Source organism: Mobula hypostoma, chromosome 6 (assembly GCF_963921235.1).
Source record: "Mobula hypostoma chromosome 6, sMobHyp1.1, whole genome shotgun sequence".
Taxonomy (NCBI): domain Eukaryota; kingdom Metazoa; phylum Chordata; class Chondrichthyes; order Myliobatiformes; family Myliobatidae; genus Mobula; species Mobula hypostoma.
This window is the reverse complement of record NC_086102.1, coordinates 90,202,039-90,220,352: the sequence shown is the minus strand read 5'-3', so window position 1 is coordinate 90,220,352 and position 18,314 is coordinate 90,202,039. Positions and strand designations below refer to the sequence as shown.

The 18,314-nt window shown below is 43.7% G+C and overlaps 1 protein-coding gene across 1 annotated transcript in view; it reads right to left on the bottom strand.

The window, feature by feature from the left end:
• Positions 1 to 18,072, bottom strand: part of LOC134347590 (coiled-coil domain-containing protein 122-like) — a 71,167-nt gene extending 53,095 nt beyond the window's left edge. Inside the window, exons 1-2 of the mRNA XM_063049942.1 lie at positions 18,027 to 18,072; positions 9,736 to 9,854 (exon numbers count right to left, since the gene is read on the bottom strand). Coding sequence (XP_062906012.1) covers positions 9,736 to 9,852 — 117 coding nt within the window. The 5' untranslated portion in view covers positions 9,853 to 9,854; positions 18,027 to 18,072. The remainder of the gene's footprint in view (positions 1 to 9,735; positions 9,855 to 18,026) is intronic.
• Between the last annotated feature and the right edge of the window lie 242 nt (positions 18,073 to 18,314).

The following is an 18,314-nucleotide window of genomic DNA, read 5'->3' as shown; positions in this document are numbered from 1 at the left end:
GAATTTCGCACTATCTTAACCTAACCAAAGCACTGGCTCTTCTTCCTTGCTTCCAGTGATGCTTCCCTGCTAATGCCAGTGTGGTGAAATGACCCTCCTGTAGGTCAAGAGAGCAACAGATTGGAAGTAATAGCACAGACTGTGCAGTTGTCAGAACAATTGTGATAGACATGGAGAAACTGAGATAAAAGAAGGGGTTCTACAGAAAGTAGGATGGAAAGAGTAATTAAAATAATTCTGGGAGTCTGGGTTCATAACAGATATTCACTGATGACATATTCTGAAAAAATGAATAGAAAGTAAAAGGAAATTAGGAATAAGATAGCTATGGACCAGAAAACAAAGTGAGAAAGGTGGAAATTAGCAGCAAATTTACAAAAATACATTTTTTTAATAGAAGAGTGAAGAAAAAAGCTTTATCCAGATAAGATGCAGGTAGATTGGGAAAATCAGGTTGATGCTGGATTCCAGGAGAAAGGGAATTTCTAGAATGCCCATGAGATGGCTTTTTAGAGCAGTTCGTGGTTGAGCCACTTGCCTGAGGGGCAACTGATCATAATATGATTGAATTCACCTTCAATTCTGAGGAGAAGCTGAAGTCAGATGTATCAATATTACAGTGGATTAAAGGGAATTACAGAGGTATGAGTGAGAAGTTGGCCAGAACAGATTGGAAAAGAACACTTGCAGGGATGACAACAGAGCAGCAAAGGCTGCAATTTCTGCTTTTAAATACCAATAAGAGGCAACTAAAAGGTCATTAAAAAGGTAAAAACATTTATACCAGTGCCTAAGAAGAATAATGTGAGCTGCCTTAATGACTATTGCCTGGTAGCACTCATATCAACAGTGATGAAATGCTTTGAGAGGTTGGTCATGACTAGACTGAACTCCTGCCTCAGCAAGGACCTGGACCTATTCCAATAAGTCAACGGCAGACGTAACCTCAATGGCTCTCCACACAGCTTTAGACCACTTGGACAATACAAACACCTATGTCAGGATGCTGTTCATCGACTATAGCTCAGCATTTAATACCATCATTCCCACAATCCTGATTGAGAAGTTGAAGAACCTGGGCCTTTGTACCTCTCTCTGCAATTAGACCCTCGACTTCCTAACCGGAAGACCACAATCTGTGCAGATTGGTGGTAACATATCCTCCTCGTTGACGATCAACACTGGTGCACCTGAGGGGCGTGTGCTTAGCCCACTGCTCTACTCTCTATATACACACAACTGTGTGGCTAGACATGGCTCAAATACCATCTATAAATTTGCTGACGATTTGTAGAATCTCAGGTGGTGACGAGAGGGTGTACAGGAGTGAGATATGCCAACTAGTGAAATGCTGCCGCAGCAACGTCAGTAAGATGAAAGAGCTGATTGTGGACTTCAGGAAGGGTAAGATGAAGGAACACATACCAATCCTCATAGAGGGATCAGAAGTGGAGACAGTGAGCAGTTTCAAGTTCCTGGGAGTCAAGATCTCTGAGGATCTAACCTATTCCCAACATATCGATGCAGTTATAAAGAAGGCAAGACAGCGGCTATACTTCATTAGGAGTTTAAGAGATTTGGCATGTCACCAAATATACTCAAAAACTTCTATAGATGTACCATGGAGAGCATTCTGATAGGCTGCATAACTGTCTAGTATGGAGGGGGGGGGCTGCTGCACAGGACCCAAAGAAGCTGCAGAGGGTTGTAAATCTACTCAGTTCCATCTTGGGCACTAGCCTACAAAGCACTCAGGATAACTTCAGGGAGCAGTGTCTCAGAAAGGCAGCGTTCATTATTAAAGACCTCCAGCACCCAGGGCATGCCCTTTTCTCACTGTTACCATCAGGTAGGAGATACAGAAGCCTGAAGGCACACACTCAGCAATTCAGAAACAGCCTCTTCCCCTCTGCTATCCAATTCCTAAATGGACATTGAACCCTTGGACACTACCTCACTTTTTAAAAAATATACAGCATTTCTGTTTTTTGCACGTTTTAAAAAATCTATTCAATATACGTATACTGTAATTGATTTATTAATTATTATTTTTATTTTATTTATTATTTTTTTCTCTTCTATATTATGTGTTGCATTGAACTGCTGTTGCTAAGTTAACAAATTTCATGTTGATAATAAACCCGATTCTGATTCTGATTCTAAAGATGGAATACGACAGCATCTAGCCAATAATATTAAAAAGGATAGCAAAAGTTTCTTCAAATACAAAGTGTAAAAGAGTGGTGAGAGTGGATATCGGACTGCTGGAAAACAATACTGGAAACAATAATGGGGGACAAGGAAATGGCGGAAACTGTAAAAGCACCTTGCATCAGTCTTCACTGTGGAAGACTCCAGCAGTATTGTGGAGTTCCAGGTGTTAGGAGCCATGAAGTTTGTGAAGTTACCATTTCTTTGGAGAAAGTTCTTGGGAAACTGAAAGGTCTGAAGGTAGACAAATCACCTGGACCAGATGGTGTAAACCCCAGCGTTCTCAGATTGTGGAGGGATTGGTAATGATCTTTCAAGAATCACTAGATTCTGGAATGGTTTTGAAAGACTGGAAAATTTGCAAATGTCACTCCACTCAATTGGAGGCTCATGATAAAATAGGGGGTAGTCAGCATGATTTCCTCAAGGGAAAATCTTGCCTGACAAATCTTTGGAATTCTTTGAAGAAATAACAAGCAGGATAGACAAAGGAGAATTGGTTGATGTTGTGTGTTTGGATTTTCAGACCTTTGACAAGATGCCATACATGAGCCTGCTTAACAAGCCCATGGTATTACAGGGAAGACTGTACATGGATAAAGCAGTGGCTGACTGGCAAGAGGCAAAGAGAAGGAATAAAGCGGGCCTTTTCTGATTGGCTGCCAGTGACTGTTGGTGTTCCACAGGGATCTGTGTTAGAACCGATTTTTAAATGTTATACATTAATAATTTAGATGATGGAATTGATGGCTTTGTTGCAAAGTTTGCAGATGATATGAAGAAAGTTGGAGGGGCAGGTAGTTTTGAGGAAGTAGAGAGGCTACAGGAGGACTTAAACAGATTAGAAGAATGTGCAAAGCAGTGACAGATGCAATGCAGTGTTGATAAGTGTATGGTCATGCACTTTGGTTGAAGAAATGAAAGGGTTGACTATTTTCTAAATGGAGAGAAAATACAAAAACCTGAGGTGCAAAGGGACTTGAGAGTCCTTGTGCAGGATTTTCCGGAGGTTAATTTGCAGGTTGAGTCTGTGGTGAGGAAGGCAAATATGAATTTAGCATTCACTTCAAGAGGACTAGAATATAAAAGCAAGGGTATAAGGTTGAGACTTTATAGAGCACCGGTGAAACATAAAAACACAGAAAACCTACAGCACAATACAGGCCCTTTGGCCCACAAAGCTGTGCCGAACATGTCCCGACCTTAGAACTACCTTGGCTTTACCCATAGCCCTCTGTTTTTCTGAGCTCCATGTAGCCATCCAGGAGTCTCTTAAAAGACCCTATCGTTTCCGCCTCCACCACCGCCGCCGGCAGCCCATTCCACGCACTCACCACTCTCTGCGTAAAAAACTTACTCCTGACATCTCCTCTGTACCTACTTCTAAGCACCTTAAAACTATGCCCTCTCGTGCTAGCCATTTCAGCCCTGGGTAAAAGCCTCTGACTATCTGCACGATTAATGCCTCTCATTATTTTGAACACCTCTATCAGGTCACCTCTCATCTTCCGGCGCTCCAAGGAAAAAAGGTCAAGTTCACTCAACCTATTCTCATAAGGCATGCTCCCCAATCCAGGCAACATCCTTGTAAATCTCCTCTGCACCCTTTCTATGGTTTCCACATTCTTCCTGTAGTGAGGCAACCAGAACTGAGCACAGTACTCCAAGTGAGGCCTGACCAGGGTCCAATATAGCTGCAACATTACTTCTCGGCTCTTAAACCCAATCCAACGATTGATGAAGGCCAATGTATGCCTTCTTAATCACAGAGTCAACCTGCGTAGCAGCTTTGAGTGTCCTATGGACTCAGACCCCAAGATCCCTCTGATCCTCCACACTGACAAAAGTTTTACCATTAATGCTATAGTCTACCATCATATTTGACCTACCAAAATGAACCACCTCACGCTTCTGGGTTGAACTCCATCTGCCACTTCTCAGCCCAGTTTTGCATCCTATCAATGTCCCGTTGTAACCTCTGACAGCCCTCCACACTATCCACAACACCCCAACCTTTGTGTCATCGGCAAATTTACTAACACATCCTTCCACTTCCTCACCCAAGTCATTTATAAAAATCACAAAGGGTAGGGAACCCAGAACAGATCCCTGAGGCATACCACTGGCCATTGACTTCCATGCAGAATATGACCCGTCTACAACCACTCTTTGCCTTCTGTGGGCACGCCAGTTCTGGATCCACAAAGCAATGTCCCCTTGGATCCCATGCCTCCTTACTTTCTCAATAAGCCTTGCATGGGGTACCTTGTCAAATGCCTTGCTAAAATCCATATACAATACATCTATGGCTCTACTTTCATCAACGTGTGTAGTCACATCCTCAAAAAAATTCAATCAGGCTTGTAAGGCACGACCTGCCTTTGACAAAACCTTGCTGACTATTCCTAATCATACTATGCCTTCCAAATGTTCATAAATCCTGCCTCTCAGAATCTTCTCCATCAACTTACCAACCACTGAAGTAAGATTCACAGGCCTATAATTTCCTGGGCTATCCCTACTCCCTTTCTTGAATAAGGGAACAACATCTGCAACCCTCCAATCCTCCAGAACCTCTCCCATCCTCATTGATGGTGCAAAAATCATTGCCAGAGGCTCAGCAATCTGCTCCCTTGCTTCCCACAGTAGCCTGGGGTACATCCTGTCCAGTCCCAGTGACTTATCCAACTTGATGCTTTCCAAAAGCTCAGCACATCCTCTCCCTTAATATCTACATGCTCAAGCTTTTCAGTCCACTGAAAGTCATCACCACAATTGCCAAGATCTTTTTCTGTAGTGAATACTGAAGCAAAGTATTCATTAAGTACCTCCGTTATTTCCTCTGGTTCCATACGCACTTTTCCACTGTCACACTTGATTGGTCCTATTCTCTCAAGTCTTATCCTCTTGCTCTTCACATACTGGTAGAATGCTTTGGGGTTTTTCTTAATCCTGTCTGCCAAGGACCCTTCTGGCTCTCCTAATTTCATTCTTAAGCTCCTTCCTGCTAGGCTTATAATCTTCTAGATTCCTATCATTACCTAGCTTTTTGAACCTTTTGTAAGCTCTTCTTTTCTTCTTGACTAGATTTACAACAGCCTTTGTACACCACGGATCTTGTACCCTACCATCCTTTCCATGTCTCATTGGAACGTACCTATTCAGAACCCCACACAAATATCCCCTGAACGCTTGCCACATTTCTTCCGTATGTTTCCCCGAGAACATGTTTCCAATTTATGCTTCCAAGTTCCCGCCTGATAACCTCATATTTCCTCTTACTCCAATTACACATTTCCCCAACTTGTCTGTTCCTATCCGTCTCCAATGCTCTGGTAAAGGAGACAGAATTGTGATCATTCTCCCCAAAATGCTCTCCCACTGAGATCTGACACCTGACCAGGTTCAATTCCCAATACCAGATCAAGTACAGCCTCTCCTCTTGTAGGCTTATCTATATATTGTGTCAAGAAACCTTCCTGAACACACCTAACAAACTCTACCCCATCTAAACCCCTCACTCTAGGGAGATGCCAATCTATATCTGGGAAATTAAAATCTCCCACCACAACAGCCCTGTTATTATTATTCCTTTCCAGAATCTGTCTCCTCACCTGCTCCTCGATGTCCCTGTTGCTATTGGGTGGTCTATAAGAAACACCCAGCAGAGTTATTGACCCATTCCTAGTCCTAACTTCCACCCAGAGACTCCGTAGACCACCCCTCCATGACTTCCTCCTTTTCTGCAGCCGTGACAATATCTCTGATCAACAGTGCCACGCCCCCACCTCTTTTGCCTCCCTCCCTGTCCTTTCTGAAACATCTAAAGCCTGGCACTTGAAGTAGCCATTCCTGCCCCTGCACCATCCAAGTCTCTGTAATGGCCACAACATCATAGCTCCAAGTGCTGATCCACGCTCTAAGCTCATCCGCTTTATTCATGGTACTCCTCGTATTAAAATAGACACATCTCAAACCATCGGACCTGAACGCGTCCCTTCTCTATCATCTGCCTATCCTTCCTTTCGCACGGTCTCCAAGCTTTCTCTATTTGTGAGCCAACCACATCTTCCTTCTTCAGTTCGGTTCCCAAAACCCTAGCAATTCTAGTTTAAACTGAGGCCTCACTTGGAGTACTGTGAGCAGTTCTGAGTCCCTTATCTTAGAAAGGATGTGATGAAATTGGAGAGGTTCAAAGAGGTTCACGAAATGATTACAGGTTTGAATGGCTTGTTATATGAAGAGCATTTGATGGCTCTGGGCCTGTATTCGCTGGAATCCAGGAGAATGAGGGGTGACCTCATTGAAACCTATCGATGAAACGCTTTGATAGTGTGGACGTGAGGGGGATGTTTGCTGTAGTGGGAGAGTCTAACACCAGAGAATATAGCCTCCGAATAGAGAGGCATTTTTTTAGAACATAAATGAGGAAGAACTTCTTTAGCCAGAGAGTGGTGTATCTGTGGAATTCTTTGCCATACGCAGCTGTGGAGGACAAGTGTTTATGTATATTTAAGGCAGGGGTTGACAGGGTCTTGACTGGGCAAGGCACGAAGGGATATGCGGAGAAGGCAAGAGATTGGGCTGAGAGGAAAAATGGATCAATCATGATGAAATAGCGGAGGAGATTTGATGGGCCAAATGGCCTAATTCTGTTCCTATGTCTTATGGTCTTATAACACAACAACTAACATAGTCTGAGAATGTGCTGGAGGCAGCCTGCAAGAGTTGCCATGCCTCTGGCACCAACATAACTTGCCCAGAACTTACTAACTCTAACTTACTAACTCTTTGGAATGTGGGAGGAAATCTGGAAAAATCCATGTGGTTACAGGTAGAACATACAAACTTCTTACAGAAAGCTGTGGAAATTGAACCAAATCGGTAATTGCTGGTGTTCTAAAGCTCACTGCTGAGGGGTGATGTCACAGAAATTTACATGGAGGATAGATACTCAGAAGGCTCCCCTCCTCCCCCCCCCCCAACCAGGGCAGGAGCGTTTACAACTAGAGCACAGAGGTTTACCGTGAGAGGGAGAAGTTTAAAGGATATCTGAAGTGTACATTTCCCACAGAGAGCATGGTGAATATATCTAGGAGCTGCCAGTGGAAATTGATACAATTATAGCTTTTAAAAGGCCTTTGGACAGACTCTTGGATTGGAAAGGCAGAGAATGATATGGGTCTAAAATGGGCAAATAGGATTATTGTAGATAGGCATCAATCAGCCTGCAGGAAGAGCAGAAAAGGCTTGTTCTTGTGCTGTACATTTCTCTATCAAAGTTGCACGTCTTAGGAGACAAGTTATCTCTTATTGTCCTCTGATTTCTCTCTGAAGTATATATGAAATGGTCTCTGTCAAAAGGCACCAAATAAATTAAAGTTTCATATTTATGTCAAAACATCATTGAGGTTCCACTTGTTTTTAAAAACGCCAGTGGAAGTCAATGATTGATAGTACTTCAGGGTGTGCTTTTTCAAATCTCCTGTGCCAAGTTCTGTTCTTTATTAGTAACAGTTCACTAGTTTTATTATGGTTGCTCGAGGCTGAAGATAGCCTGGGTCAGAAAAACACAAAAAGAGATTAAGATGGACTGGGGAAAGCAACTGTCATGGCACATAAATGTGAGTTGGGAGAAGAAATCTTGCCCTTCTGGCTTCTCACCCAGACAATGTTTTTCCTTAATTTGTTTCAGGTTCTCTGGTCCTGAAGACCATCGCTGAAGCCGTCAGCGCAGGAGTTGAGTAGGCGAAGCGGTCCTGACCCTCCAAGCAGACCATTGCCTTTGTCAGAGCTGGGGAGCAGCACCTGCCAAAAGAACATCTGCAGGCATTCTGACCTCTGCAAGGGACTGGCAGCTGTTGGTGGACCTCGAAGGGCAGCTGAAGTTCCCCAACCATATCACAGCCACCACCCTGCGACCAGACATTATCCTAGTGTCTGAGTCTACTAAGCAAGTGGTGCTGCTGGAGCTGACAGTCCCATGGGAAGATAGCTTGGAGGAGGCCTTTGAAAGGAAGCTCTCCAAGTACGCAGGACTGGTCAGCAACTGTCAGCAGGCTGGATGGAGAGCGAGGTGTCTCCCAGTGGAGGTTGGTTGTAGGGGATTCATAGACCGTTCTTTAGTTAGAGCCTTCAGCATTTTGGGCATCGAGGGAGAGAGGAAGAGGAGAGCCATCCGGTACCACCGATGCAGCAAAGAGGGCCTCAAGATGGCAATGGCTCAAAAGAGGGGAGCCATGGAGTCATAAGTAGCTAGCCATCTGGACACAAGCTGGGGTCTGATCAGCCCCAGCTGGGTCACCTGGAGGAGGGTGTATGATGTTGAAAGACCCAAAACACCCGATGATTCCAGGAACATCACTGAAGATGTGTCCAGAAGCATCAATAGATGTACGTACACAGCAGTGTTAAGCTGCTTCAAGGCAGATCAGTCTTGGAGGAGGATCTTCAAGCAGGACTCGGGGTCAATGCGACAATGAGCATTTTTGCTGCCTTTACTTCCATACTCAGTCTTTTCTTCTTGTCAGGACTCCTCCCCCCAAGATTGTGGACCCCTTCTCATCTCAAGACAAGAGGTCTCTTTCTCTCCTTCCTGGCTTCCTCACTTGATCTATTTATTGCTAATTGCCAGTATAAAATTGACTGCCTCAGTCCTACTCCTGAACTTGCAGCACACTGTTCACTAAAGGTCATCCAACTCCAATACAGGTATTGTTATCAAACCCATTATAGCTTGGCAAATTGGCACAGACACAATGTCATCCCTCAGATAATTCTCACACCTCCTCTGGAACTCTATCATATCACTAACCTTACCTCCTCTAGAAATCTTCCCTTATTCCACAACTAAATACATCCCATTTCTATCACCTCCCCAGAATCTAGTAGCCAGCTAGTGTGGGTAATCTTGTCAGCTTGTTTTTACCACATTAACTTAATCCTTTCTCCTATTGTTTAGTCCTTTATATTCGAATTCCTGTTTCATTCCACATGAGGATGGTCTGAGGGCTTTTCATTTCTCCCTTTGATGGAGATCCAACCATTTCTCCTCTATCACCATAATCATTTGATTGGTTACATTTGTTCTTTCATTCAATAACTTCTTCTTCATGTCCACTTATTTTCTCTAAAAATGTCTGAATCAAAGGAACGTCCATGGGAACTTGCATATACCCAGATATTTGGGAGTTGAAAATTTCTCAACTCTCTCCTATATTTCTTGCACTGTGCTCTCACATTGTCTTCTTCCTGCCAGAGCAAGATTAGCCTTTTCCTTATCCTCACCTTGCATGCCTTCAGCCTCCACATTCAACAGATCCTTCAGAATTTCCAACACTTTCAATGAGATTCTATGACCAGGCACATCTTTCCTTTCCCTCTCAGTATGTTTTCTGATTATGATTCTATGTAAGAAATGAGTAAGTACTGAAGACTATGATCAGTATTCAAAGCGTGTACTTTTGACATCTTTCTTTTAATTAACATATATCCTTGATCTCGTAATGCAAAATAAACCAATACCTGCAAGTGACTAAGAATGACCTTATTTTTGTCTGCTTCGGCTGCTTGTTGTTGCTGTTGTTGTGTCACTTCTTTAACTATTTCTGAAAGAGAAAGTTCTGTGTTCTGGACAGCCATACCTTAAAAAGCAAAAGACATAGCAAATATTAATAGTATTTAGAAATTAAGCTAAATTCATCAATAAGCAAAATACTGAACTCGTAAGAAAGGTTTGATTTCCTCTCCAGTTTTTGTATATTAATACTGTTAAACAGAACAGGAGATTTGTATGGTGATGAATTTCATGTTGGAAAATGTGCACACCTTGCCTTTAAAACACTCCTTTACTTTTTCTTTGGTTTCTGACTTTACCGTAAATGCTTATTGCATAGCTTAATTTTCATGTACTTGTTGAAGAACCAATGGTGCGGCACCTGCAGGCATTTTAGACCATAAGACAAAGGAGCAGAAGTCGGCCATTTGGCCCATTGAGTCTGCTCCGCCATTTTATCATGAGCTGATCCATTCTTCCATCTAGTCCCACTCCCCCGCCTTCTCACCATAACCTTTGATGCCCTGGCTACTCAGATACCTATCAATCTCTGCCTTACATACACCCAATGACTTGGCCTCCACTGCTGCCCGTGGCAACAAATTCCATAGATTCACCACCCTCTGACTAAAAAAATTTCTTCGCATCTCTGTCCTGAATGGGCGCCCTTCAATCCTTAAGTCATGCCCTCTCGTACTAAACTCCCCGATCATGGGAAACAACTTTGCCACATCCACTCTGTCCATGCCTTTCAACATTCGAAATGTTTCTCAGGTGGTCTCCCCTCATTCTTCTAAACTCCAAGGAATACAGTCCAAGAGTGGACAAACGTTCCTCATATGTTATTGCTCTCATTCCCGGAATCATTCTAGTGAATCTTCTCTGTACCCTCTCCAATGTCAGCACATCCTTTCTTAAATAAGGAGACCAAAACTGCCCACAGTACTCCAAGTGAGGTCTCACCAGCACCTTATAGAGCCTCAACATCACATCCCTGCTCCTATACTCTATTCCTCTAGAAATGAATGCCAACATTGCATTCGCCTTCTTCACTACTGACTCAACCTGGAGGTTAACTTTAAGGGTATCCTGTACGAGGATTCTTTCCCCATTTAAATAATAGACTGCCCATTTATTTCTTCTGCCAAAGTGCGTAACCATATACTTTCCAACATTGTACTTCATTTGCCACTTCTCTGCCCATTCTTCCAATCTATCCAAGTCTCTCTGCAGACTCTCCGTTTCCTCAGCACTACCGGCCCCTCTACCTATCTTCGTATCGTCAGCAAACTTAGCCACAAAGCCATCTATTCCATAATCTAAATCGTTGATGTACAACGTAAAAAGAAGCGGCCCCAACACGGACCCCTGTGGAACACCACTGGTAACCGGCAGCCAACCAGAATAGGATCCCTTTATTCCCACTCTCTGTTTCCTGCCAATCAGCCAATGCTTTATCCACGTACGTAACTTTCCCGTAATTCCATGGGCTCTTATCTTGTTAAGTAGCCTCGTGTGGCACCTTGTCAAAGGCCTTCTGAAAATCCAAATATACAACATCCACTGCATCTTCCTCGTCTAGCATACTGGTAATTTCCTCAAAAAATTGTAATAGGTTTGTCAGGCAGGATTTTCCTTTAATGAATCCATGCTGCCTTCTGCCCATCTTGTCATATGCCTCCAGGTACTCTGTAACCTCATCCTTGACAATCGACTCCAACACATTCCCAACCACCGATGTCAAGCTAACAGGTCTATAATTTCCTTTTTGCTTCCTTGCCCCCTTCTTAAATAGCAGAGTGACATTTGCCATCTTCCAGTCCTCCGGAACCATGCCAGAATCTATCCACTTTTGAAAGATCATCGCTAGTGCCTCCGCAATTTCCACAGCTACTTCCTTCAGAACACGCGGGTGCATTCCATCTGGTCCAGGAGATTTATCTACCTTTAGACTATTCAGTTTCCTGAGTACTTTCTCTGTCATAATTGTGACTGCGCACACTTCTCTTCCCTGCCACCCTTGAGTGTCCGGTATACTGCTGATGTCTTCCTCAGTGAAGACTGATGCAAAATACTCATTCAGTTCCTCTGCCATCTCCTTATCTCCCATTACAATTTCTCCAGCATCATTTTCTATCGGTCCTATATCTATTCCCACCTATCTTTTACTCTTTATATACTTGAAAAAGCTTTTAATATCCTCTTTGATATTATTTGTTAGCTTCCTTTCATAGTTAATCTTTTCCCTCTTAATGACCTTCTTGGTTTCCTTTTGTAAGGTTTTAAAAACTTCCCAATCCTCTGTCTTCCCACTAATTTTTGCTTCCTTGTATTTTATACTTGCACTCTGGATAATTTGGACTAAGTTTTGAGATTTAACTTCTCCAAATACCAGATAATATAAGTTAGAATTTCTGATACGAAAATAGTGAAACTTTTGAATACATATTCTCATAGTTCTAATACATTCCTGAGATTTGTGTTACCAGCTAACTGTCAACACCCAATTCTAAATTTTTACAGAGGATGCTGGGAATCTTTAATTTTCATTGTGCAGGCAGCATCTATTGGAAGAAGAAGGAAGATAAAGATTTGAAATCTATTTCTGATGTGCAGCTCATCTCTCTCACTCTCATTTTCAAATGAATTTTGATTCAAATCTACTATAGGACAAAAAAGTAGCTCTTTTTGTCCCTACTTAAAATGCCAGTCATATTTCTCCCAGTTCTAGTGACCCAGGTGTAATCCTCAATTTGGAATCTGCATGTTCTTCATGGTTCCTGGGCAAGATGTAAAACTGCATCCAGGCACAGGGGTCTGCAAGGGCTATGACAATGATGGAGTGCCTCCTAACCGCAGCTGGTACCCCCAGGTGTCCTTTGGGGAAGGACTAGCACCTGTCAGCCTCCCTTACCAGGGTGAAGACACTGGCAGCAGGGTGTTGGATGACAGCATTGGTGGAGGAACTCAGCAGGTCAACGCCAATAATGTCAACTGTTCAGGTGGAAGAACGCCATAATGGCATCAATGGCTGGGCAATTTAGTCAGTGAGTGACCACTGCGCTGTGAGAAGGCCGTGGGGGACCACTCACAGAACCCTCTTTCCTCCAAGACAACCACTTTCACTCTATGACAGGACCAATGAATGACAAAAACCTTTCTATGGGCAGTGGGACCCGCAGGTTGTATCATGGTAACAATGCTACTGGGGAAGATGCTGACGGCACTTCAAGTACCTCTGGTCATAATGACGACTCTGGGGGAAATTCTCCTCCAGGAACCCCAGAATCTGACACAAACAGTGCTGGAAGAAGACAAACATTATATCAATATTGGCACTTGGAATGTTCGCACTTTAAGAAGCACAGGGAAACTTCACCTTCTCATTGACGGCTGCGATATCATTGGAATAACAGAGATCAGATAGTCTGATAGGTCATTTTACAACAAAGAACAGCTACACAATGTACTACTCTGGATCTGAGAAAGGAGGAAGAGCAGGTGTTGCATTCATCTTGAAGCAAGCATTAGCTAAAGCAGTACTAGGCTACAACCCATTGAACGAACGACAAATGTCCATCCGCATACAATGCAAGGCTTTCCCAATCACACTCATTGTCAACTACTCACCAACTAGCGATGCAGAGGAGGAAGAGCTTGAGGGACACAACAACAACCTGCAAGGCCTCATTGATGATACTCTGAAATCTGATGTGTTCATTCTGGCTGATTTCAATGCAAAAGTAGGTCAAACATCTCTGAATAAGGAAGTCATGGGAAACAACAGTTTAGGAACAGCAGTTGAACGGGGGACATGGCTAGTTGAGTTCTGTCAAGAAAACCACCTCTGTATAATGAACACAATGTTTGATCAATACCCTTGGCGCAAATACACATGGACAGCTCCTGATGGTAAAACCAGGAACCAGATTGATTATATCCTCACCAACAAAAGTTAGAAATCAAATATTCTGAAATACAGGACATATCCAGGAGCTGACTGTGATACTGATCATCAACTGCTGTTGGCCAAGATGAAGCTCAGGGTTAAGAACGTAAAACAAGCAAAACCACCAGTCAGATATGACCTCTCAGACATATCAAACTCTTTCAGCATAGAGGTTTGCAACAGTTTTGAAGCCCTGCTGAACTTACAAGAAGAGGTCGAACCAGAAGAACTTTGGAGCGCAACAAGAGATGCATTGACAACACCAGCGGAGAAACACATTCCAAAGCGACGCAAGCACAAAGGCACAGAATGGATCACAAATGAAACGCTGTATGCAGTAGAAAAGAAGAGATTGGTGAAAGGTCAGAAAGGAACAAGTAAGGAATACAAGGAGCTGAAGCGTGAAGTACGACGACGCTGCAGGCTTGACAAAGAGGCATACCTACAACGCATCTGCTCCAACATGGAAAATGAGGCCAACAAAGGCATCAGCAAGATAGTTTATGCTGCAGTAAAAGAATTTACCGGCACCTTCACAGCAAGAATTGGTGCAATCAAAAATGACGAAGGAAAAATTCTGACAGGAGTTGCAGATGTGAGGGAAAGGTGGCTCAAGTATACCAAGAAACTCTTATGAAAATCACGAGAATGAAAACCGTGACAAAGCCATTGACTGGACAACACTAGAACCAGAGCCACTACTGGCAGAAGTAGAAGGAGCAATCGAGAAGATTAAAAAGAGTAAAGCACCTGGTGCAGACAACATACCAGCAGAACTACTGAAAGCAACAGGTACCTCAATGGCCCACATCTTGCATCGCATTGTCTGAGCCATTTGGAAGACTGGCAAATGGCCAACAGACTGGTGCGGATCTGTCTACATTCCAATTCCCAAGAAAGGAGACCTCCTGCAGTGCAGTAATTACAGAACAATTGCACTGATATCACACGCCAGCAAGGTTCTACTCATAATCATCTCCGAGAGATTAGAGAACTACGTAATAGAGAAATTGCACTCGAACAGGCTGGTTTCAAGAGTGGCCGAGGTACCAGGGACCAGCTCTTCAACATGCGCCTAATAATGGAGAAAATGAGAGAGGTCAATACCACCCGCCCCCCCATTCCCCCCCCCCGTACATCTGCTTCATACACTACTCAAAGGCATTTGACCGTGTCCAATACACCAAACTGTGGACGACAATGATTCAACAGGGCATGGCACCACACCTAGTGGCTCTTCTAGAAACACTGTATGCTACGCAATCCTCCAGCCTTCGGACCACATCTAGTGAGACCGAATCATTCTACAATGGGAAAGGAGTCTGCCTAGGCTGCATCCTTTCTCCACACCTTTTTAACATCTACACTGAGATGATCATGAGACTGGCAATTGCAGACAACACTGGAATTAAAATAGGAGGAAGGACCATCAGTAACTTAAGATACGCAGATGACACAGCCCTGCCAGCCACAACAGAAGACCTACAAGCACTACTCAATAATGTTGCAAAAGTCTCTGCTGAATTTGGATTGCTGATAAATGGCAAAAAGACCAAAGTTATGGTGATAAGCAAAACTGCAATTCAAGCTGACATCTACATCAGAAATGACAAGATCGAACAATGTCCTCCTTTATATACCTTGGTGCAGAACTAAATGACTCAAATGAATGCAGCAGGGAAATAAGGCCAAGGTTAGCAATGGCACGGACAAGCACTCCCAAACTCTGGAACATCTGGAAAGACAAGGCTGATTTATACTTCTGTGTCAACGCGTCGCCGCAAACCCTACACGAGAGCTTGCGTTGCTGCGACCCGCACCTCTCCCAAAATGTAACCGCACGTCGCGGCAATGCAGAACGCAACAACTGTGATTGGTCCGCTTGGTAGCATCGCATTTCCTCCTACGCTGCAATAGCTTCCCATTGGGCGACTGAAGGGCAGGGAAGGAACTCTGGCTGCAATGCTTTCCATAAAGCTTTACAGACTTCCGAAATTATGGAGGACACATTTTGCTTTTATGAAAAAAAAACACTCGCGTCTTGTTTACCCCGAGACTACCATGACCATGAAGCCTTGCGTGGGCAGGTGAGTGCACATGCATGACGTGCGCGAATTGCAGAGTGGCGCAGACCCACCAACGCACAAGTATAAATGCTCACAATGCGCGTAAGTCACTTGCGTAGGTTACGGTGTCCAGTTCACGCAGAAGTATAAATCAGGCTACAGATCTGTGAGCACTGACACCAAGATACACCTCCTCAAGAGTCTCATCTGGCCAGTAACCCTATATGGCTGTGAAACATGGACCCTAAAAGCAGCTGATGAAAAGAAGTTGAAATGTGGACATACAGATGGATCCTCAGGGTATCATACATTGAAAGGTGATCCAACAATTTCATCCTAGAAAAAATTGGCACAAAACCAATACTTCTGGAAGCCATTATCCAAAGGAAACTTCGCTATTTTGGACACATCTCAAAAACTGATGACACACTGGAACGCACTGTGCTTGAAGACAGAGTAGAAGGAAGCCGCTCCCGAGGCAGACAGAGGACAACCTGGATCGACAACATCAAGAAGTGGACCAGCCTCACCGCCAGAGATGCAAGAGGTTTTACTGCCGACAGATCGCAGTGGAAAAAAGTGGTCGCTGAGGCTCTGGCAGAGTGTGGCACATGATGATGATGATGTTCTTCATGAAATAGCACATGTCCCCAGTGTTTTAAGTTTCTCCCAGATCACAAAGGTAGTTTAATTAGCTACTGTAAATCACTCCAGTAAAAGTGGCAAACAATTCAAAAGGTAACTGATAGGGATTTGAGAAAGATTAAGTTGTAGAGATACAAGAAAAGGGGAAGTGGGACTGAAAGAATTACTGTGCTGGGAGCTAGCATGGATCTGATAACTGGTCTCCTTCTGAGTCAGAAGAAAGCAAGCACTCCTCTGACTTAAGATATCAGACTTAACTGCACAGTTTCCTGGATGCCCTGACAGAATTTCATCGCACTTTCTACTTTCAAATGTTTCAATAAACTCACTCTTTAATTCTTGTGCTTTCCAAAAAAAATTATTGCTACCCTGAAAGACAGAAAAAAATATAGGAGAATGCAGCTAATTTATTCTAAAGAATTCATGGAACCATGGTAACTACTGTGTTTTTTAAATATAGAAACATAGAAAACCTACAGCAGAATACAGACCCTTCGGCTGTGCCAAACATGTCCAACCCTTAGAAATTACCTAGGGTTACCCATAGCCCTCTATTTTTCTGAGCTCCATGTACCTGTCCAGGAGTCTCTTAGAAGACCCTATCATATCTGCCTCCACCACCGTCATTGGCAGCCCATTCCACACACTCACCACTCTCTGCGTAAAAAACTTACCCCTGTTGTCGCAACTTATTCCATCCAGAGACATTGTTCACTGGTTTTCTAAAAGTAACTGTTGATTAACAGATCTTGCCTGTCAGTTTTACTGATGTTGCCTTCTGAGAATTAAGGAAAGGTACCCAGTGTGTACTGCAGTTCTCAAAGGCGGCAGCATTAGACGGATTGATTACAGTTGTCATTTTTATATACTGTATTAATTTCCAAGATAAGCAAAACAGTGAAGCAGCTAGTAGAGCCATTGCATCACAAATCCTGACCATTAGTACTGTCTGTAGATAGAGTTTACATGTTCTCTATAGCCATGTGGGTTTTCTCTACGTGCTTCTGTTTCCTCCCACATCCTAAAGACATTCTTGTCCAAAGGCTGCTGTAAATTGCCACTGGTGTATAGGTGATTATCCGTGTTTTGTTCCTTGATGTAAGAAAAGTTTTGGAGATTCCCACTGGAGTCACAACTCTAAGACTCAGGACATTGGGGAAAACGGCTCTGAGAGCTGCTTTAGTGGAGTTCTGTGGCTTGGTGCCATATGTCGATGGTTGGGTGGCACATAAAGCTGACCATAAACACTGATAAACAGAAATATATTAAGAATTATCCAACTGGGGGTAAAAAGCAAACAGATGATAGATCTCAGAATCATCAATTCAACATTGGAAATATGGCATCAGATAGAAAATGCCACAAAAACTCAGTTGGACAGGCAGCATCTGTGAAGGAATTAAACAGTCCGCAAGCAAAGAATAAGAAACGATAACGAATCAGGAAGTTAAGACTGCTCACGTTTAAAATGATAAGTATTCCACTAGTATGTGTATTCCCATCTCGACAATCCATGTAATAGGACATGCTTTAATCAATTTCGTCGGTTTGGGAACAGTTAATTTTCAGTCGCGAATTTGCTCGGGTAACGATAACTTACCAACGAGTTTCCCCACACGCTCCGCGATCGGACGGACGGCGGGTCCTTGCCGCCTCTCCGCGGCGTGGCTGGTGCGCAGGCGCAGGGAGAGGAACGGGGAAGGTCCCGACCTTTAGGCGCGCACTGCTGCCGTCTACCTGAATCACGGCCGGGGCTTTGTCACCGCGCCTGCTGCTCAGGGATGCAGGCTCTCCCTGGGATGAGGTTGCGGGTGCGAGGATGGGGGGAAGGCGTGGTTGGAGGGGCGGAGTGGTGTGGTGTCGCGGCCGGAGGGACGGGGCTGGCGTG